The following is a 25313-nucleotide window of genomic DNA, read 5'->3' as shown; positions in this document are numbered from 1 at the left end:
ACAACGGTTAATTCATTGTGAAACTTAGGCTTAGTGTTTTCCAGTCCAACTTAATAAAAGAGCCATTTTATATTGAAATGTTCATTAAATTAAGGACACACAACGATTTTAAAAAGTCTTTTCAATAATTAAAAACGTTTTATTCGATAATTATTTAAAAATAATTATCGAATAAATCGTTTTTAATTATTGAAAAGACCTTTTTTTTCTAAAAATATAATACATTATACGTTTGTTTTGTAGGCCTATCACATTCGACATTAAACAAAAATATGATACTAAATAAACTTAATAAAACAAATGCACAAATATAAAATATTTATATTTTATATAACACGATGGAATCTTTAATAATAGTTTCTGGATAATACGCATTCTTTTTAGAAATACCATGGTAATTATAAGAGAATAATAGACAGTTGATTGTTTTATTGTTTTAATTAAACGTGTTAATATTTGTGTTAATAAACTAATTCTTACTAAAGCAACGAATAAAACTAACTTATTAAATTAGTTGCGTTAATTTATTTAATAATGATTCGTAAGCAAATGATGATTTTGATTTGGTTAACAGGAAAAATGTATGATACACGACGTTTAAAATCACTCATAGGCCTACATGAAGTTAGCTTTAGGTATACCAATATTTATTATAGTCAAACAGTATAGCCCTTACAGACAGTTAAAAGAAAATATGTATAAGTTATAATAAAACTATTATAAGTTATGAATATGCGTTATTTGATTGTTTCTCTTATTTTCTTGATAAACCTATGCCAATTTTTTTTATTAAAAAAAAAAAAAGAAAATTAAACTTTTTCCTCATCACAAGTTTGTAATATATAAACACGATGAAGTAAACTATGTATGTATGAAATAATACATTTAAAACAAACGATATTCAATTAACGGATTGAATTAAGTCTATGTAATGATATTAATAAACTAATATTCGAGAGACACCATAATTAAACACGCAGAATTCCTGTAAAATTAATATTAATTCCGTTGTACTAGTTATTAATTTCTGAAAATTTTCTTTTGGGATAAAATCAGGAATTACACAAAATATTCGTTATCATTTATATTTTTATAGGCCTATAGGGCTATATATTTAACATAAATCCTTTTTTTTAAATAAAAGTTAAATAAAAAAATTACATAGGCCTACATATTTTGTCAAACATAATTTATAACATATTGTACTATGAAAAGTAGTGGTAGGTCTACTTTTATTTCTTTTTAAAAATTGTATTCGTGTAGACCTAATCACTTCTAAATAAACCACGTTTCCACCCAAACTTGCCACTTGGACCTTTGCCACCGGGCTTTTTGCCACCCGTCCCGTGCCACTTGGACCTTTGCGACCATGCCTTTTGCCACCCGTCTCGTGCCACTCGGAGCTTTGCCACCAGGCATTTTGCCACCAGGCATTTTGCCACCCGTCCCATGCCACTCTGACCTTTGCCACCAGGCCTTTTGCCACTCGGACCTTTGAAACCATTGAATTTATCCGTTGTAATAGCACAAAAAAATTCAAATTATTATTTATACAAAGTTTACTTTTTGAATGTATTGTCCGCTAAAGATTATGACTTATGTATATTAATAGGACTATATATAAACATTCAAAATAGAATCTGTCGATACGTTAAAGAAGTTATTTTATTGCTATGTTCATTTTTATGATATGACTACTAAACAAAAAGGATTTTTAGATTATCATTTTTACGGGACATACATTTTGATAAACCTGTTGAATTAAACAATAAGCCTTTTGAACATTTTAATCCACTAAAAAAAGTAATGTTTTATTAAATGATGGTGGTCTAGACGTCCATGATCTTTCTTCAGTGCCATGTTCACAGATTGGCAGATCGATAGTCCTGGACTTTCGAAACTATAAAGTGTGATTTTCTCGCAGCGTCATGTAAAATGTTATGAGTTCAGAAGAGGAAATGATTATGAAAACTATTTTTTTAAAATTATCATTGACGTAGATTTTTGACTGATAACCATGAAATGTGCTATGCGCTGATGAGATAAGCCTCATCTTAAATTAATATCTGATAATAAATTTGACTTTAAATTATACCCTCTGAATTTTATATAGGTCTCAACTAGTTCAAATTCAGGTACAGATTGTGTACTTGTTTCACTTTTTATATGAATTTTTAAATCAAATTTATAGAGAATATTTCATTTTTAAAATTTGAAACCGTCTGAACGAAAATTCTTTATCACAGCATTTTAATTATGTATTAGGCTATAAATCCTAAATGACGGTGGCGGTATTTCGATGGAGGTAGAAATAAATTAAACAGAAGCTAAATCAAAAAAATAAAGTAAAACAACCAAAAAGAATTAGCCTATGAGAGAGCTTATATAATATATATAATATATATAATTTATTGCGGAACATCACTTTTGTAACAGTGGCACACTTCACATTTTGAAGGTATTATATTAACTGTTCAAACAATTATCATTGTCAATATTAGGTGATTCGTATTTGCCTGTTGCGTTTTAATTAAAACAAATGTTTTATAATTCTGAAAACCAAGATGTTATATTCAGTAACAATAATAGTATCCGGCACTATTTCCCGTCGCAGTAAAGTCACCGTGGTAAATTGATATCAATATTTTTAATTTGTTAGATCTAACAATTTATTAAAAAAGTTAAAAATATTGATTTTGGTACGTGAAAATTTAAAATAATCTTGTTAGTATTTTTATAGAAATATTCAAAATTATTCAAGATTTGTTTTTGTTACACTTTCCCCAAGTCTGTATTTATTGTCCAGTTGACTTTTTGAAGAGATCAATCATTATACTTATGAAATGCCATGTGTGCCAACATATTCATCTTTTTACCAATATTAAGTTGAAATTCAGTCTAGAGCCTAGACTAATGTGTTTGTGTTTGTATTATCAATTTCATAGACCCCCTACTTCTCTCTGTTTATTCATAGGGTGTATGATACATTTAGATTGATAAGCAGACACGTGTAAGGCTTACAAGTTAATTTGTATGTTCCTAAACTAACAATAACATGAGTTTTGTTAGAAAGATACCGCTGTATTATGATTCAGATTTGTCGGCAACGTGATATTTTTAATGTTTTATACAAATTGGAGCTAAAAATAAACAAAACTCGTCATGTCCTTGCAACTTAATTTTTGTCACATACCTAAACTCAAACATATATTCGTTTATTCCCACAAATGCATGTCAATCATTCGATGTAAAATGAGTCTTCATTTTTTTTAATCTGTTGCAAAGTTCCGTAATTTTGGTTCGACCACCAAACACCTTCAGGACGACATTAAAATAGGAACAGTGTCTCGCGGAATTAACATGTCAACCGATTCAACATCAATTTTCATTTGCAGAATAGCAGATGCGGAACTTGTGAATGAATATGAACTCTATGCTACAACCTTGTCATCGTATCCATAAAGCTTTATATAAAAATCAAGTAAATTACTGTTTTTCTAAACTGAGATTATGTAATTTGAATTCGTGCCTGGAGACGGCCACACGAATTAAACAATTATCAGTTGAAATATAATAAGCACATATCGGGTTGTTGCTTGGATTGCATGTTGACGAATCAGATTGCAAGAAAGTTTGCTAATTTGCATATTGAAGTTTTTTATGACTTTTTCACTCAGACTTTCGATCGCGAGCGGACGTGATGGTACATAATATGATGAGTTAACAAAGCTAAATCAATGTAAACAATATAAGTACAACATATATGACTATTAAAAAAGAAATACATTTGCTGATCGCTCGTATTCCGTTACTGCACGAATCTGTAACAATCTACCAAGTTATTTTAAACATTTGAAAACATTTAAAGAATGTTAAGTTTAACCAATATTATGACAGTATGTGAAGCGCCGCTGGTTATGAGCTTTTTATATAAATTTTAAGGTTAATAAGCAATACAACATTTTAAAGATTTCAAATTTAGATATTATAAACAATTTAGATAAATAAAAAGTAAGATAATAAAATTTGAATTATAATAAAATAATATAACAAAAGGTTTATTTCTCTTTCGTGCATCAACCGAAACAGCGAGTACCTCTTAAGCCGTGTCTACACTACACTTTATGTGACAACAAATATGATGTGCCCATAATGGACATGATGATGTAATATCATTATCATATTTGGGCATATCACACCTTTTTTTTTTTGGGTGGGAAGTAGTTTCTCTCGTTCGTTTCACGAGATAGTACCGGCCTTAATAGGGGTGTCCCCTGTAGTGGAGTGTCCTCTTAATAGGGGAAGGAGATGTTATACTATGCGTAGTATTGTATGACACACATGTGTAACTATATAGCAGTATATAAATACATTGGAAATTACTACCATTATGCAATCGATTCATATAAATTATAATGGTCCTAAATTTACACTTCCACGCAAGGAAACCATCACGTTTATACGTTTAAATGTCAATATTATTATGTTGTTAAAATTTAAGAATTATATGTAACCTTGACATCACCGGAAAGCATTATCATCATTAGAAACAATACATTGCATTTGTTATCCTCTAGTTCCGGACCTGGTAATCATTGTAATCACTGAGAGGCGACATCTTGTTAGAATTATGTTCTGTCCTGATGGTTACTGATATTTTTTTCAGTATAAGATTATCTATTCATTTACAATATAGAACATCACCTTCGGATTGTTAATAAAGTAATCGTTGGATTAGAACGATTCTACCTCTCTTTCTTATCATTTCCTTCTACGTTTCCTTGCTCCTAGCGACGTTTAATTACATTTTTCAATGCCATTTCTATATTTATGTATTTCAACATCATCTGCCGCATTTATGAAAATTCGATTGAGATGAACATCGTTCATATTCTATCACATTTTCCTTCAATCTGTCGATATTGGTCGAAGCTTCATTTTTTGTTTGTCTATTGTGGTTCGTCCCACTTTTATTTCAGTTGTGTCTGTATTTATTCTATCAGTCAAATAACTTTCAACTTAATAACTAGGCCTACGAATTATAAAATATTAAAAAAAGTCTAAAACACATTGGTTGCTAATATGGACATGTTGATATACAATTTTGGAATTAATAAATGTGCAGTAGACCTAGGAATATCGCTTGATCTATTGATTGTCTGATTATCTTAATTACAAGATTCGTTATTATAATTACAGTATTTCCTTTATGTTCTAATATTCCTGTGGTCACCAAATAATTATGAATGAGAATATGCAAATAGTCCAAACAGAATATTATGAACTTACTCCATATTACAGCATTAAACACAAAGTATGCATAAGTTGCTTGAAACTCTGTGAATTCTATCATGTTTCCTCCATGATTTGAATAACTAAAAATGTGCTTTCAAGAGAGAAAGGTATACTTTCCCTTGATAAACAAGGCAGTCGCGTGTGCAAATTTGAGTTAGTGTTTACCGACCGACCGACATAGTGAGCTATAGAGTCGCGTTGCACGCGACTAAAAATCAACAAACGTGTGTGCAGCCAACCATTTAATTAATTCCTGGTCATCTGATCATAACCGATTAAATATCCATAAAGTCTGTCATATGCGGTTTACTAAAAATCAAATCAATATATGACGTAACTTTTAACACATTTTAAAATCCAAAATGCTAGATCTTGCAATATTCTAGGTTTTGTTAATTCTTTAAAGTGTTACCGTACTATTCCCAGTGGTGATATTTCCAATGTCACTGGTATACGGTAAGTCTGAGCTTAACTACTACTGCAAGTCTTATAAGCTTAACTGCAAGTTGTTTTACTAACGAAAAAAATAAGTAGCTTTAATTCATTTTAGTTGATCATCTTGTTCTGGCCAATTCCTCGAAGTCAAAGATGATGGTTCAGTTAGTCTGTTGGTAAGACATTCCAGTCGTGTCCTTAGATTTGTTGGGGTTCAGGTAGTTATCTATGGTGGTAATAACTGTTCATTATTGTATGTCTGGTTTATCCTGGGCTAGGCATCAGTAGATGCTGGAACATGTTCAAACGTTAACGTAGAGTTAACTAAAACTTAATAACAGAGTTTTGTGATATCGGGTTTTAATGCTGTAGATCTTCAAAAACTTCACAAAGTAGACAATTATCTGGATATACTCAATTGAAAATTGAAGAGTATAGTTAATGGAATAATAGTGGAGGAGTTGTGGAATAGTATAGTGGAATAGTAGTGGAATAGTAATAGAATAATAGTGGAATAATAGTGGAATAGTAGTGGAATAGTAATGGAATAATAGTGGAATAGTAGTGGAATAGTAATGGAATAGTAGTGGAATAGTAATGAAATAATAGTGGAATAGTAGTGGAATAGTAATGGAATAATAGTGGAATAGTAATGGAATAATAGTGGAGGAGTAGTGGAATAGTATAGTGGAATAGTAGGGGAATATTAATGGAATAATAGTGGAATAGTAGTGGAATAGTAATGGAATAATAGTGGAATAGTAGTGGAATAGTAATGGAATAATAGTGGAATAGTAGTGGAATATAGTAATGGAATAATAGTGGAATAGTATAGTGGAATAGTAATGAAATAATAGTGGAATAGTAGTGGAATAGTAATGGAATAATAGTGGAATAGTAGTGGAATAGTAATGGAATAATAGTGGAATAGTAGTGGAATAGTAATGGAATAATAGTGGAATAGTAGTGGAATAGTAATGGAATAGTTATAGTGGAATAAGTAATAGTAAATAGCGCTAAAACATGATTTAGAGTGTAATTAAGTAGGCATGTAAACTACAAAGGAAGGTTGTTTAGAAGATAGAAATTGCTGTAGTTTGCAGCATGTAAACTTACAAAAGGTATTATGAATTAGGCCTAGGAAGTTCTGCTAAATAGTGATTTGATAAGGACTAGGCCTATGTATTATACGAAAGAATACATTTAGGCCTAACTTTCTTGTCTGTGTAATAGGCCGTAGGAATATTTTCGTTTCATTTTATTTTCAATTGTCACCCTTAACACGTTGTTCTTCTCAGTAGGCATAACTTGGAAGAATTAAATTAAGTTTTATTTATGTTTGTGTAGCTAAAATGGTGAATTTTACGGCAAATAATACATTTAACCCCAACCGAAATCTTGACTATTTTAAGGATTGAAAACTATTATGTAGAAAGGTGATTAATACAAAAAAAGTTTAAATTGTGGGTTTTTGTTAGAGCTTGTTCCCAAATGCGAATCGCTGTTTGCCTATTAGGCTACAGCCCATAAACTTCAAAGCGAATTTCTAGAACAAATCGGTGGTTTTGTATATATACTTACAGACCTATATTTTAGGTCTATGGTTTGGACAATATTTAGACATTTATGCCAAACGTGGGTCTATACGTTATAGTACACATAACATATTTACAATCAGCCCATAACGGCAACAAGCGTTCGATACAATATGTATAAAGGAGGGAGGCGAACACATTCAAAGCCGACTGATTGATAGTGCTATTACAAAAATATACAGTTGTCGACATAAGGATTACATTAAGGAGTTAGATTATCCGAGTTAATCTACTGAAACATAGATACTTATATATAATAATGATTAAAATTCAGATATGATTAGTAAGAACCGCCAGACTGGTCCAAATTACCATTATGCATATCTGGTTCGCTCAATCGTTTATTAAGCTCTTTGTCCGTGAAGGTGTTTTTTAAAACAATCTTTAGTGAAAATAATTGAAGATCATTGCTCTTTAACAGATATTATTTTATATTACCTATGGCTATTAATCGTTTATCAAATAACGTCAATGCGTTTAGAACTTAACTCATGGACGAATTAAACGCGATTGGTAAGTAAACAAATCCGAAAGATCTACTTGGCGCTTAGAGCAATATTATTATGGCATGGCGAATATCACCTTGTTCTTAATTTGTAAACACGTTGGAAACGAGTTAAGATGACAAATTGACGCGGTGATAGTATTTGGTGTTAAGTACGAATGATTTGTTTAAAGGATAACAAGATATTATCAGACGAATAAAGCAGGATTCATAGAAAATATTATACATTTACTGATACAGTAGTACAAACTTATTTCTATCTGAATTGAAATTGCCTAAGCTTTCGACAAACGTATGCGTAGATTTTTGCGTGTCTGGAAACTTACCGTACTTAGTTTTTTCTCAACACAATGTGACCTTTTCTTAACAATTTGACTTTTTCCCAATAATAATATTTATTTTCTTAAAATTAAGACCATGTTTTATTTATTTATACATTTTTATTAATATCTTCTTTAAAATTTTAAATATTGTAATTATTCATCTTATTATTTAAATATGTATGTACTTTAACTAAAAATTATTTGTGTGCCATAAAAATTTGAGAAAATATTTAAAATTAATTTTGTCAACAAGGTAACCTCTTATTGCGTTATTCATACGTTATTATACGTGCTTTTTTCGAGCGCAGTTGGCCTACAGTGTGCGTTTGCAACGCTTGACGTAAGTTCTCTTTAATCCTCCCCACAGAGATTCAAGCCTCACAAGACAAGCCTACAAATAGCAATTTTTACTAATTCCTCGTGCAATCAAATTTAATAGCAAATTCTGTAAGTTAGCACCTTTCATCCCACGGAACATTTTGCTGAGCCTGAGATTTATTTCTTCACACCAAAAAAGAAAAACAAATAATTACTAATTAAATGCGAAAATTGTCAAATCATATGAGATTAACATCACATCATTTTTTTTTTATTGCGTGAGGGTATAAAATATGGATTCTTAAATCAGTGAAGTGGAACGTATCACCAGGGAAGAGTTTTACTCTTTCTCTGGTATCACTGGTGTTTCAATTGTACTACGTAACATTAAATTGAAATACTACTGTACGCCTGATGTGGAAATGTTTTACGTTTAAAAAAAATTCAATTTCCAATGTTGGCCTACATGGTCGGAAGAAAATAATTATGCTTTTTTTATTGATGGAGAAACAAAAACGTGTTCAAATGCTGATAATAATGGTACGGAATTTGTAGGCGCGCGCATAAATGCTGATAATAATGGTACAGAATTTGTACGCGCGCGTCCACCACGTGTCTCATGATGTCGTCACAACTAGATTATTATAAGAACGGTATGAAAACAGAAATGTTAATAACAATAAATCCGCGCATGTCGTTTTCTATGAGCAGGCGCTTCACCTTTGGTCGGGCTACCAGTCTCCATTAGGCACTTTTTTTTCAGAGCCATATTTAGACTTATGCTGATTTATTCTTTTTTAATTAATAAATAAAAACAAGATGAAACATGCCCATAGTAATAGGCCTACCTAATGCAGTCAGGTGTACTACATGTACATGTCATTTTGATTCTTATACTGTCGATAAAATTATTATTATAAAAAAATTAAATCAGTTCTGTGTACGCCTAATGTAGTCAAAGGCTTAATCTAGTTATCGAATAAATGAAAATATTTTTCCTCCGGTTTTATATACTTAATCTGTTATTATTAGTTTCTAAATCCTTTCATTTCCTTTGTGTTAACTGTATACCGACAAAGAAAAACATATTTCGTAAAAATCCAACAGTCTTTGTGTTTTGAGTAAAAAACAACTGGATTTTGATAAAATACGTGGAGGAGATAATAAGCAAGGTGGTGGATTGAGGTTGGAGTTAATGTTATCACAGTGTATATTGGATTGTGTTTCTCAGTCTTGTACGTGGATAACCTATATAAAGTACTTTGAAGTATACATAGGAGGGTGGTATTTGCTTTTAAGAAGATTATGACTAACTTACGAGCAGTGTAGTAGTGTGTAGTTATCACACTTGCCCATCCTTCACCCGATCAGCCGTAACGAAACAAATACTATTAAATTTATTTTTATTATAGAAAAAACACCAGTTGTAGGGTTATTAAATTGCTCCATTGTATATTCTATTTTTAGCCTCTGGTATCTTTATCCTATTTTGACCGATTTGTACTTCTGCTTATGGTTACCTTAAGTAATAATAGGGTTGTATTTACCGAGTTAAAAGGTGTGTAATATGAATTGTATAATTCGTGCCCTTGTAATAAGGTGGTATAACAAGTTTTGTGGTTTAATTTGTGCCCTTGACAACTAATATTAGGCTGAACAAAGACAAATCAGCTTTTGATAGTTCCGACACCAATTTTCCCACTCTATTCAGAAATGACGTATAAACATAAACGTTTAATATCCTTGTAAAATGGCAACGGTGAACGACGCTCTCACCTGCAAACAAGCTCCGCCAGAAGCATACAATATTGTTGTTTGTTGGCTTTACGGGATTATACTATACAATAATTACAAATCCACATTATCCACCTGACAATAACAATATGCATAGAAATGGTTTTCGCTCATATAATGTTTAGTTATTTAAAAATTAATCACGTACTGTTGTATTATGCTACACGAACTGGCTTCGCGTTTCAGTGAAATGGTCACAACGTATACATTTTGCGATCAATCAGGCCTCTTACAAGTTCTAATGTCGTTATTTTGCACTAATCTGTTAAGCACGTCTATTTGTGCGGTATTGTACAAAGGAAATTCACTCATGTAATAAAAGAATCGTCTGTTAGATTAGAATATCAGTAAAATTCGCAGGCGGAAGATCTGAGTTTAAACAAAAGGAGGCGTGTGCATGCGTTAAATGTTCAGGTTTAGGCTTTAATGAAAAACGTAAAGCACGGCTATGTTGATTTGAGTTCCGCGGAAAGAAGGCTTTTTGTCGGCCCCGTCGGTCGTGCCACACACTCCCTTTCAAGCACTGAGGGATAAAGACGGATCAACATTCGTGAGGTTGTTGGCTAAAACTTACCGATGGGATCATTCGGAAATAGTAAGTATAGCAAGGTCCCGAGAACTTTTTATTGGACAAGATTTAATTGTTGTTGTTTGCGGTTGTCCATTTTTTTTTGACCAATTGGACCGCCATGAGTTGACGACGTATGATGTGATGTCAGTTTTTTTTTGCTTATGGAAAATATTTCGTTGCGGTTACCAATACCGTGTAAGTGTAGGCTAATAGTATTGATAATGTACGTAGTAGGACTAGTCTGTTTATGTATTATATTGCATACAAGGGTAGGTTTGGGGACGATTTTATTTTCACTTACTTACTTAGGCCTATAAAGGAAATTGATTTCTTTTTTTTTCATAAAGAGGTCATATTTTACTAAGTTTGCATTTAAAAATAAAATTCCGTTCTGACATTTCAGGCCTGCAATCAACACGGAAATGCATTTTAGGCCTAATTTAACAAACTGAGAGATTTTTGCCTCCAATAATCGCAAAGACGTGCGATTAGGCCACACGATTACATTGCCCTGGCATATACAACTATGCATATATCACAATTTGAATTAAGGCAAACACTACATTCTAACATTTGCACTCGACACAGCGTGTATACGTTTCTAAAATGAGCAACACTACCTAGTTTCGCGAAGAGGCAAACCAACGCACGTCACTATGATGTTAAATAATTTATAGATTGATAGCTATATACATAGCCCTATTTACAATGGCTTAATTATAATTTACATAATATAATAGGGAAATTTAACAAATTTGTTTTAACATTGATTTAGGTATATGTAGCCATCTGCTGACTGCCCAAAAACTGTGGACAAATAAGATTAAAGTATATATATTTTTTCAAGCGTTATGACTTTTTACTGGACATGTAGGCCTAGAGAGAATAGGATTAAGCTAATAAATGGACATTCACGCTTCAGTAATCAATATCATAAATCCTGCCCTTTTGTGGTTGGTTTTTATTTTACACTATTGTTTTTATTGAAACCGATTACATCAAAATGACAATTAACTACTTAGTCGTAGAGGGATTAGTCTAACCATAACCAGGCAATATTAACCGGTACACCATTTAAATTGTTTAAAGCAGAATCGTGGCTAGACTTCTATTTATTGATTTTTTAAATAATCTGTTCTTTGTCTATCCAAATGATGAACTTAATTGAAGGTAATTGACTAAAGGAGGGTGATAATCTTTTTGATAATTAATGCACATTCGCGGCATCTGACTGGCTGTTAATAATATAAAAAAAGAGGATAGGCTTAATACACGTTTTTGTGTTGAAAACCATTGGGCCCAGATTTCGGAGGTCTCGCACTTTTTCTCGAGTACAAGTCTATCCATACCTGCGATAGCCTACATATGTATAATTCTAACATAGGTTGCTTCCCACGTTATTTGTTTTCATGCGTCTGGGAACATTTCATTCTTTCGATTTCGTAAGTGTACTTATAATTAGATATTTTATATTGAAATATTTATTTATTGGATGGAGATAGTTGTAAAAACAAATTTACAAAACTAAATAAATAATCTATCATTTATTATTAATTAATATGTGATTTATTTATAATTTATTATTTTGTATTTTAACTTCATGTTTGGAATATTTTGTTTATTTATTTTATACAAGTAGGCCTACAACAAAAGCTTTATTAGCTATCCATCCATCCTATCTTTTTAAATAACAATAATTTATAAAAACAAAGTTAAATCACATTAAAAAACCAAATGATTCATTATCATTTTTAATTATTATATGTAATTTATTTCATAATTTATTACTTTATATTTTAACTTCATGTTTGTAATATTTAGTTTGTTTATGTTATATAGGAACAACAACTTCTCATGTTTATTGGTTGTCCTGGAACATTTTTGTTTGTTTTTTCAGAGATTTTATTCAATAATATTTTCTATTAATATACATTTGAAATGTAATGCTTACAACATCCATTACATACTAACAAATGATATCTGTAATATCATAGTAATGTAAATGTTGTAGTTTTATCGATTTTCAAATAAATTCAAATCAAAGACATCGATTTGTCCAGACTGGTTAACACAGAAACTAGGCCCTTATCCCCACAGTGCCAATCAATCGACCATTATTGTTAATGTATTTTTTAATGACATCTGTAATATCATAGCTTAAGTAATGTAATTTGTGTAGTTTTACCAATTTTCCAAATTCAAATCAAGACAGCGATTTGTTTAGACTGGTTAACCCAGAACCGTCCGAAACTAGGCCCTCACCACCACAGTGCCAACAAATCAATCGAACGTGTAGGCCCTGATATTACAAGATAAGATTTATTCAGCTGAAATGATACGACGGTAAATAAGGAACACTTAGCCGACTGATAAGACACATGACCTGTTGAGAGAAACTTGTAAGGATGATGCGAGCTAGCTGTGTAAACGACCGCGCGTAATGTTACATGGTCGCGTACAATCGCATACAATGTGAACGGTAGTTAAAAGTAAATCACATTAAAGCGAGCTAGCTGTGTAAACGACCGCGCGTATTATTACATGGTCGCGTACAATCGCATACAATGTGAACGCTAGTTAAAAGTAAATTACATTAAATCGGTCGATTGTTTAATGTGTGAACATGATTGTTTTCGAGTCCGAATAAGAACAAATTAACAGCTGAACCCACGAAGTAAGTTTTAGATTTATTCACTGAGGAGATGTAATGTAAACTGTTATAGGTTTTGATGATTTTACTTCTTTGTGTTTATACGACTAAACAAACGTAACGAACATGCATTCGGTAACCAGTAATTGTTTGTTGGAAACAAATTATCATATGTAAAACAAATTATTTGATACTTTAGGTAACAAGAATGACGACAGCGTTTGTAAAATATATATTTTTAAATTAATTATTGCAAGTAAAACAACATATTAGATCTTTACAACTTTAACAACAAGTTTTAAATATTTTTATATATGTTACACAACAAATGCTGTGTAACCAGCGCATTTATTCATTCATTAATAGTTTATTGAATGAAAATAATTGAAATCAAATTAATTATTCCATATTCATGTCTAAATCAATTTATAATTAGACACGTTTTCTCGAAGTTTTCAGCAACATTGTCTGTAGCCAATCAGCGATCAGAAATAATTCTTCCTGACGTAGGCGGTTTAAGTGGAAAAAGGCGGAAGCTAAAATCACCCGGATTTTCCTGCCCATTCCATGCTGTTCCCACCCCTTCTTAGTAACCGGTTCGATCCATATCATAACTCCGTAGTATACTTACTAAATTGTTAGGATAACGCCTCTCCAATAAACTAACAATCGGTTCTTTAACCTAATAAATAGCCAAATCCGGGACAATGTCCTAAGTTGAGAGGTCGAGTTTACCACCACTAAATAAAAGGGAAAATCTAAGCATATCAAACACCTAATTAAGTCGTTAAATTCACTAAAACAACATGTTTTCTGGAGGATGTGACATTACTTAAGTAATGAGTGGGTCTAATCATGTGAGCAATAGTTAGTTCTACTCACTGCACTCATTAAACATTGTAACGTTCTAATTAATGTTGTGATTAATTTTATCCCTGTTAATTCTCGAAGATCCTTTATTTTACCGCCATTTGAGTTAACGCAGACGATTTTTTTCGACGTGGTTTAATTTTCTCTGCTTTTTAAAATCAATCAATAAATAAGCGGTTTGAATGTGAGATAAATTATGAAAGTGGGAGTTGAAATACATTACAGAATGTTCAGATTAAGAATAATAAATTGCTTACAATTGTAATTTTAATGGATTATTACTGTCGTCATTCAATTGAACACCACCACTGTCAAATTGGTTTGGTTATATGGGCGTGGTTTGACGACCCAGACAATGTGTTAGGTTCGTTGATACGCATTTTGTTTGAACCGCCCCCTTCCGATATGCCTTATGATTCGCATTTATATTATACGAACAAAACATAACAAAAATAGAAGTTCGTGCAGCCCCCAAGGTCAGATTCCACCACTGATGAGAACATCTTTGGCGTTGAACTCCCGTGCCCTAGCCGTCAAGGCCTAACTTCTTTTAGGACTCACCGCTTTATGCAATTGTTTGTTAGTCCCTTTTGTCGTCTGCTTACATCCAATACGTCGACACTTGGCGGAAATAACCTATCATTCTATAAAGCAATGCTGTAAGCATCGTCTGTTTATTAAACAAGTCGGACACATTTCCCGAGGCGGGAACCTTTCTATTTTCTGTCATTTTACATATTTAATTCGTTTGTTGAAAGATCAATGGCAAGCATTGAAGCATAACAGTACCTTTTTATCTACAATTGTTTACCCATCCCTAGTTGACGTTGTGTGTATTTCGGTGGGCTGTGCAGATTCCGTTGAAAACCTCCCATTCACACCAACCTAACTTCAGACCCACTTTAACGGAAGGTCCCCAGTCTAGCCCGGGGCTTCAAAATTCTGAGGTCATTGGCATAGAGAAAGAATAGGTTATTGCCCGGAAAGTCAGATCGGACGGCCTCTCTTGCTTCTGAACTACATTTGTTCATTTAGCTTACAAAGAGAAAGCTTGCTAGAGCTAATTACTGATGAAGACACTTACTACGAGTCAGCGAAAAGACATTAAAACGTTCTGGTATTCTAATTATTCTGCACCGGAAGCAATTCCAGTTGCGGTCAGTGACATAGAAAGTACATTAGGCCTACGACGATTATTAAAAATTGAAGGTTTTTACTAGCTGACCATCAATATATTCAGCAGTTCTAGCAGTGTCTTGTGCAGTGACTATACGTACATTCTCTCAGTCGCGATCAGGGAGTCAATGCAGGTAGCTATATATCTTAATACAATAATTGACTTAGCGTTTTCATTATTGTAAATTATTAATTATGCTTTTTAATATTTATTTATTTCACATCGATATTATTTATTACTTCTGTTAATAGAAATTGTAACATTTATTTAGCATTTATATAAAGAAGGGTATCAGAGTATTTGTTTAATTGATATTGTCCCGATATTGTCTTTCTAAAAATTATTAATGTTTTTATTTTTCTGTTTTATATTTAATTCGTTATTAAATGATGTATAAATATTATAGTTCTAATCATCTAAGGAATCCGCTTGTTGTATGATTACTATGTTTTAGTGGTTAAAAAAAATATATAATTTGTTTCTTGTGGTGGTTAGCTTAGTTTTTTTTCAATAATCTTAATCTTACTGATTAATCAAATAGGCCTAACAGTTTTATTTTTTTACATTATTTAATAATCTTCTGCTTTAGTTTATTATTATTTATTCGTTGTCTTCAGACAAAATCTGTTTCGGTATCACATTTTCTAAAACAAAATGTATACACAAATTTTACTACCTATGTTGGTATTTCACTTCGTTTCAAAACGCACTTTTAGGTTTGGCCTACTTATTAAAAAAATTAAATTAGGTTTATATTTTGTCTGTATGGATTATTCATATAACCTATTAATACTTTGTAATACATGAGATGAGAGATATGTAACACCGGTATGACGGGCTACTTTTGTAACATGTGATACCCCACTCGATTTAATAATCTAAAATATTATTAAAACTATTAAGCGTCTCATGGTAAAGTGTCATTACCAGCTAGAGAGATTTTTACACACAAAAAGTTACATTGTGTTTTGTCATGTTTTTTTTTTCCTCTTTTGTGGGGGCAACCCACTTTTATTGCAATGATAAACAATATGGTGAAGGTTACAGTATATATGTCTATCTATCTATTTATCAATGAATATTTAAGTAATATTACACAGACAGAGGTTAAAAGATTATATAAAATATTTTGACATTGTGTTGAAATCTAGATAAAACAAACATGAATACAGAGAAAATTTATATTACAGAGCTAAAACGATAGGTCATGTTGTTTAAGTTAATGTGTTTGAAGGCGAGATGATATTATAAATAATGGAAAAGTAGCTTGTCATGTTAAAATAACTGGCCACATGTGAAATACATGTGATACTGTATTACGGAATTTTCCTAAGATTTTAGAGAAATCTAGCAGACCGATAATGAAATAAACATGTGGGTCATTTTAAACGAATTAATGTTTACCGGTACGGCATTTAATTTGTCGTTAAAAAGTCGCGCCTCGTGTGTACTTTATATAGATAGGTCAATAAACAGTGCATAATATCAATGATTTTTGTTTTATTGTAGCAAGGAAGGGTGACATTTATTTTTAAGTATCGGGAAAAAGCACTTTGTATTTTTATATTTCTTTAACAGATACATTCTGAATACGATTTATTAATATTAATTATTTCATCAAGTAACCAATATACCGTTAACAAATGAAAAAAATTGCAAACTATACAAATAATAAGAAAAAGCGCCCGAAAGGCCGCTAATAGATAAAATAGTAACAATTTATATAATCTGTAAAATCTGTAAAACAACTTCCTAAATACCCACTTATTTTTTTTTTATAAAAAAAAAGTAGACCTGACAAATTGTGTTAATTGTAAATTGCACTTTTATCTAATTGGTTTATTCCTTTGCTCTTCCAGAGTTCTATGCCGTGGCCACCTACCGGACAGTCAAAATTTATGTGGCAGCCATCCAGTGAGGACATACAGAAAGGCCTTTCTGGTCTTGATGCGGCCTACATTCGAGGAATAAATTCACTGAAACATCCCTGTCCAATGTCTTCACTACGGGAACGCCTAACGCTACCACAATCAGGGGACGAAAATGAAGTCCCACGAAATAGGAACTCACTGACGTCATACTCAATGGAAATGTTACTTAAGGATACAGACGATCATAAGAAAGAGCGCCAACTCGCTCTCAAACCGTACGAAGGAGTTTTCAGTAGGCATCCATCTTTATGTCATCCGCCGTTCTGTAATTCGTATAGCCATATAGTCAGAGAAGGACTCTCTGCAAAATCAGTGCAAAGTGACTCTGCCTTTCATAGGAACTGTGACTTAAGATTCTGTAACCCTCACCCGGGTAACATGCACGATCATCTAGCGCACCTGCGTTCAGCAGCAGACTATTCACATAGCGGTATCCCATCAGGACTTTCACCATCGTCAAGCGGACATCTTTTCCCACCAGGGTCTTTCATGTCGCATCCTGGTTTTAAACCATATTGGTCACCTCCAGTTGACCTAATTGGGTTATCTGGACATGCTGGACCCTTTCTAGTGCCGTCATCTTTTTCTGGATTTCCAATATCATCACGTGCTGATCGTCGATATACGGGTAGAGCTACATGCGATTGTCCAAACTGTCAGGAAAACGAACGGCTAGCAGCAGCCGGACAACCTATTCACAAGAAAAATGTTCATAGTTGTCATATACCCGGATGTGGAAAAGTGTACGGTAAAACATCCCATCTGAAAGCTCATTTACGGTGGCATACTGGAGAACGACCATTCGTGTGCAATTGGCTATTTTGCGGGAAACGCTTTACTCGTTCAGACGAGTTACAACGTCATTTGCGAACGCATACCGGTGAAAAAAGATTCGCTTGTCCAATTTGTAACAAACGCTTTATGCGCAGTGATCATCTAAGTAAACACGTGAAGACGCACTCGGGTCAAAGTGCAAATGTAAAAAAGGGTAATTCTGGTAGCAATGTGACAACAAAAAATACAGAAAATAATGAATCATCACAAACCGAAAACAGGACTGAATCAACATCGCCATCGACCAATAAAAACAAATCAAACGATAACAATCCGTCTGAAAATACCGCCTAAATGAAGTAACACACTTTCCAAAATAATTATATTAAGAACTTGTAAATAACTTTATTTAAGATCCGAAGTGCAAAGATCTCAATTCATATCATAAATTATGATAATTATGATTTAGTTGGATATTTTATTTTATAGATTGTTTGAAAAAACAATTAAATAATACAAAATAAGTATAAATATATTTATATTGAAGTTGTGTTTGGATTTAAATGTAAATAGGGCGTCTGGTCCAGTTCTTATTCGATGTATAATCAATCGAAATGTCATGAAAATATACTATATTCATTGTGTTATTTGTGTTTATAAGCAAAATGTAAGGGCAAAATAAGATATTTATTTGATCCCGATATCTATGTTCAATTTTACACTTTAAATACGTTTCAATGTGTACGGACCGTACGTAACAGTGACTGATATAACTGCCGTAATATAGGTTATAGTTATTACCAGTTTGTTTTAAACGTGGTACAGACAGACAGATGCACTACTGTGTAAACACTGCATGCATCATTCTTTGTTATGCGGTTTCAATGACTGTAAAGTAGGTTTAGTATTTTCAATTCAAGAACAGCGTTTTATTTGCCTATTTATAGGTCTATCTTAATGCAAACATTATCTATTTTTACTTAAACCAGTAGAAAGATACAAATATTTGTAATGATCGTAATAATGCGCTTTTTTTCTTGATTTGAAAAGCGCTAAGTGACGTAACGGTAACGGTGGTTGATAAGGGATTTCCAGGTCGAATATTTTAAGGAGTTGCGATTGGTCAATGCGGTGCTGCGCACCTTATGACGTAGAAGATGTACAAGACGCTGATAGGCCAGACCATGGATGTGCGCCCTATTATAATTGGCTAATCGTTGCTATACGCGCAATTGATTAATCATGCGTATCGTAGCTCTCATTGGTCGATTGGTGTGCGCGCTTAGTGGATAAATGTTCGTCGCCATTCATACCTCAGCTTGGCCAAGTCTGACTACAGCACCGGGGTGTTGCTGCCGGACACACGCGCGTTCACAATCTTGTAATTATACTAGTGCTAAAATGGTGAAACACGTATATACCATTTAAATGCATTAACGATTATTATTCGTTGACGAATTACTACGGTATAATAATTTTTGTTTATTTTATCTCGCAGCACGAGCCCATTTTAGTCGCTTTTACTAGATAGATCCTCACTCCCATAAGTGCTCGTTTATTGTATAGAGATGACATTATTATAGTGTAATAATGCAAATAACCTTGTAGACAATTGAAGAAATGCACAATATCGGCTCAAATTAATTGCAATTAGTTGTTTAAATCGCTGTGATTGATTGTTATAACACAGGGAATCGCTTAAAAATCCAACCAACTATCAATAATATCGCTCTAACATGATTAGACCTCACTCTACGATTTGCATGCCCTGAAGATAAAGATTCAATTTTTTAAAATATATGTTTTGTCTTCCTTCTTGCCTCATACAAACATTAGCGTCAGCGGTTATCACTTAGAATGTGGAATATCAATCTAAAAATAGTAACAAGCATTTTCACTAAGTTACACCAATAAATTAATTTATATTTTAAACAATTTCGTTTGATTTTGTTACGTTTTTTTTCTCTCGTAAAACCGTAGTTATAAAGTACCAATTTCAAGGATTGTGTCGCTTTTTACTCAACTACTTAAGAGAATCTTTGAGAATCATTTCAATCAAAATTACTTAAGTGTGTTTTTTATTTATTAGCAATTATGCAGATTCAGTATTTTATTTCTTATTTTATTTTTTATAAAATACTCTTAAGTTTCCGATTACATTCATGTAATGTAATCTGAGGATTTTCTTTGAAATTAGGTAAACTTGAATCAACGAACAATTATTAGTATTCTCGGCCAACGGTAAGCCTATAAATCTACATAATTATGTTCGTGGTAAAAAAAAGTTTCCTAATGTCTATTTTACGGATGCGTAGTATATAAACATTATATTCTGAACGACCCAATTAAGAAGAATTAGGTTCCAATGATAAGTTTACGTTTCACTCTGACAACACGTGTCTACGAGACACAGCGTAAGAGTATGATATTGTATCTGTTAAATGTTATGAACTATTATTGTTAATTGTTAAATATATATATATATATTGTCTAAGACAAACACGTCGTGTACAAGGTAAAACAGGGTTTATTTTACAGCATAGGCTGGATTGAAATTATAAGTCCGGTGGTTAGGCCTACAATGTCTGGGGATGACCGATAACAGGGCGGGAAGAAAGGGCGGGGTCAGGTGCGGGAGGACTGCGAATTTGTCTATTAGATAATAGGCATGTGGCGTAATATTATGATCTATCTATATGTATTTTAATGAATATATCTGATTTATTGACGAAAGAAATCGTTTCAATTTATGTCAAATAATTGACTGGATAGCAAACAATTAAATGATTTGTTATCAACTGTGCTATATACATATGAAATAAAAGGAATTAATTATAACTATTTTCGTTTTCTTTTTTTGACGACATCAATGTTTTTAATATACCATACTGTACGTGACATAATGCAAAATAATAAAATCAAATAAATGATAATAACGATCATGCTGATGATGACAGTTCTTCCTATAATAAGTTATCCTTGGCATTTGATTGGTTTAATTTCATATCACGTGGTGTAAATTATTTCGTTCTTTTGCACGTAAGAAGTACGTACGAAATTGTGTGCAACGTGATAGGCTGGTGAATAATGCGCGATCGAAAACCTTGCTGTCTCGTGTGGCGTCTATCTACTTCACGTAACGTACACATACACTTTTTTATTGGCCCGACATGAAAGTTTTATATTCCTTGAATGGGGAAATTATTTATCGTTGAAAGATTGTCTGTTATAAACAGTCATTACCAATCACATTTAGGCAACCAAATAGTATTATTGTAAAATACTATTTGGTTGCCTAAATGTGATTGGTAATGTTGCTTCCAAACGTACTATACAGACACAATAGTTTACCAAACAATATTGGCGTAGATGGCTCACATCAGCCTCTCATCACTCTCAACAAGTCAATATGCCAGTTTTTATGACGCTCAATAAGTATTACTGCTAAATCTTATTTCTCATCATACAGGCTAAAAGTAGGCCCTATTAATATGTATCCGTTTTCTCCGGAGCGCCTCTGACGCGTTATAATATAAGAATACGATGTTATGTAGGCCTACTGAACAATAATAATGTTATTTTATCCAGGATTTTAAAGAGAGCGGAATTATAAAAAAAAATAAACATTTCTCAACGAACTTAGACGATTTCGTCTACACCACACCCGAATGAAACATATTCGTCAACAATCTGATTTTAAATAAAATTTTTTTGCGATACTATTGGTTTTTAAAATATTATACAGTACATATCGACACTGTGTAATATAAAGGTTGAGGGCGCACATTATAAAAATGGAAACTTCAAGAAATATTGCAGAAAAATAAGCAATCAATGATTTTCCTTGCAACACTAATGTTTGCCATGTGGGATGCAGAAAACTTCATAAGAGCGATTATCAATATTTTTCCTAGGCAGAAGTTTAGATAGTGCATCTCAATTCGGGCATGACACCGCCAAGTCGAGTCACCCCCTTGTAAAAATAAATAAAAAGCATACAAAGAAAAATAATAATAATAATAATAATAAAATATACATAAACAAAATAAAATAAGAAACCCAAAACAAAATTAAACTCAAAACCAGCTGTGAATACTGCCACCATACTGACTAGATCCGTGATAATGATAACATGATGATTGTTGGAACAATTCACAAAATCGCGGATTGATCGTTATTTATAATTGTTTGATAATATCAGTCCTCAATGTATTCTATGTAGGCCTACATGTTTTAATTGTTGAAACTATGCCTATCATGATCCCCATTATTATGCTATCATAATAAGCATGGGGGTATAATATCTGCAAGATAATAATGGTACACAGAAGGTGGTGTATACCAGAAAGTGTCCCCTTAATAGAGTGTTCCCTGAATAGGGGTAGTCGTTGTGTTAACAATAATCATCCACGTTTGTTTCACACGAGTGTCCCCTCAATAGGGGTTTAATAGTGTTGTAATACGTCAAGAAGTATATTGGCTTTACAATATTGAGAAGACTGCATTGAACGCAGTGAATCAAGCGCCCCCAACAGTTTGGTATGATTTTATACTCAATACATACTACTAACATTAGAAATGTGAATAGACTGTACTTTTACCAAATATTCTCCCCTGCAACTATTTATCTGTATCGTATGCAATACGAAACTCCTTTACATTACACAGGTGGGATTATGTAACTCACCTATTTGAATACTATTTCTATTGTAACAGGTGTTGTTTTTCTCTGTAAATAGCATTCATCGAAAATGCGGGTGGAACGGTGTCACCAATATCAGGTAGGTTTTTGCGAATTTATATTTAATGTCATAGGCTTTTAATCATTTTTTTTTTATTTGTTAACACTGAGGTGCACTTGTTGTGTGCAGGACTACTTTTATAAGTGACTGAAATTATTGAACCATTAAACAATTTTTAGTATTTGTTGTACTGTACAGTAGATGTCATATTTAAAATGACACTTCGAATTCGATTTATCAACTACAAAAACAAATTATTTTAAAATGTTGCATTATATACAGTACTGTACTGTAGATGCAATATTTGTACTGTATTGTAATTCTTAATTAAGTGGTCTAAAAGACAACAACCACCATAGTATTCCGTTATGCCGTGCTGGTAGCGTAATTTTTTTTTCCAGGAAGAACGTGGGCAGAAATCATGAATAATTCATGATTAATTATGACATAATAGGGAACATTATAGAGGGCGCTGGTAGCGTGCAACTGTATCATGTAGAAAAACGCCCTCTATAACTTCCAATTTGTTTTGAGTACAGTAATTCTGCATTGTTAATCATATAATTATTACATCTACCAAGCGAATTGCATTTTACACCGGTCACATCTTATTGTAGAATACAGTACAATCCACATTAAAGGGACAATCTCGTGACCCCACAAAGTGTCCCTGAATAGTGGTTGGCTGTGGTGTTGGAAGTTTTTCCTTTGACGTGCTCGTTCACGGGATGTGTCCCACAGTCTCCTTAATACTTAATAGGTGTGTCCTTTGAATAGGTTTGTTTATCATCATTGATTACAATACGAAGGAAGGGTTAGTGTTACCCAAAAGCTTTTTCTGGCTGTTTTTCGGTTTAATTTGCTTTTTACTTATTTTATAATAGAACCAGCCACTGATACCCATATCAATTGTCATTTGTTCAGTAATTTTTTTCAGTTTTTTGATTTATAGATAATAGTGTCGTGAGCAAAATGATATTTTCGTGAGCAAAATGATATTGTCGTGAGCAAAATGATATTTTCGTGAGCAAAATGATATTGCCGTGAGAAAAATTATGTTGTCATGAGCAAATTGGTATTGTCGTGAGCAAAATGATATTGTCGTGAGCAAAATGATATTGTTCTGAACAAAATGATATTACCATGAGCAAAATGATATTGTCGTGAGCAAAATGATATTGTTCTGAGCAAAATGATATTACCGTGAGCAAAATGATATTGTCGTGAGAAAAATAATGTTGTCGTGAGCAAAATGATGTTGTCGTGAGCAAAATGATATTGTCGTGAGCAAAATGATATTTTCGTTAGCAAAATGATTTTGTCGTGAGCGAAATGATATTCACGTTATTCACTTATGTAATTTAATCCATTATATTGGTTTCAAAGCATATAGAAAAGTTTGAAGTACCAGTACCTACCCATAGTTACTTTACTTTAACGTGGAAGAGTGATGGAGAAACCAGGTGACTTTTACTTTGATAATACATTAAATCAAAGATGTTATCGATTAAAACAACGCCCAGTAATAATTAGGTTCGTCGATCGATTTTGATAGATTACCGTACTCGTTTGTAGGATACAATTGTTGGCGCGCCGCCAACGTTAGTATCTTTGAGATTTCAGTTGTGTTGTGGACTTTCAGTTTGTTTTTGTTAATCATGTCATTTATCTACCAAACGCCTTAAATGTGCACGGTACTGATAACTTGTAAGACTTTCGTTATAAGAGCGGAGAAGAACACCGCGCACCAGTCGCCGGGTAATTTACAATCTGATCAAAGTGGAAACAGATTCACTACTGTGGTGGTACATTGATTCAGTAATACGTTAGTAGGCCTACTGAAGAAATATAATTATGTTATATAATACACATTATGTAGCCTACATAAATAAGTAAATATTGATAATTATATAATTCCCATTAGATTTGTTGTATAATAAAATAATGATATGTATAGCCCTGATAGCCATAGAGTTGATTACTTATTCGAAATTTAGCCAGAATAGTTTTAAACAAATAAAAAAGTATTGTCCGAATACCGTTTTTTATAAGAATAATATAAATTATACGCCAGGTACAGGATTCTGGAATTATTTTTCATTAATTAAAAAGAAGTAATACTATTTGGTGTGGACGGAAATTATGATATCATAAATGGTTATATTAAAAATATAATATTAATGAATTTATTAGTGTTCAGGTGTGCGTCAAATCTAAATCGTAGGCAGTTATAGGTAGGCCGATCGTAACCTTATCATTACGCATAGGCTAGTGAACAACTAGATTCACTTTATTAACCATGTTGATATTTCATAGAACAATGAACAGAAGAT

General features: G+C 32.5%; 1 protein-coding gene across 1 annotated transcript; it reads left to right on the top strand.

Annotated features, from left to right (window-relative positions):
• The first annotated feature begins 15617 nt into the window (after positions 1-15617).
• On the top strand, positions 15618-21086 carry LOC140039855 (uncharacterized). Its single transcript, XM_072085434.1, has 2 exons — positions 15618-15666; positions 17393-21086. Exons 1-2 carry the CDS (start codon positions 15661-15663, stop codon positions 18590-18592), a joined length of 1206 nt encoding a protein of 401 aa, XP_071941535.1. The 5' UTR covers positions 15618-15660; the 3' UTR covers positions 18593-21086.
• Positions 21087-25313: the final 4227 nt, after the last annotated feature.

Source organism: Antedon mediterranea, chromosome 2 (assembly GCF_964355755.1).
Source record: "Antedon mediterranea chromosome 2, ecAntMedi1.1, whole genome shotgun sequence".
Classification (NCBI taxonomy): domain Eukaryota; kingdom Metazoa; phylum Echinodermata; class Crinoidea; order Comatulida; family Antedonidae; genus Antedon; species Antedon mediterranea.
This window is presented reverse-complemented; position numbering and strand designations above follow the sequence as displayed.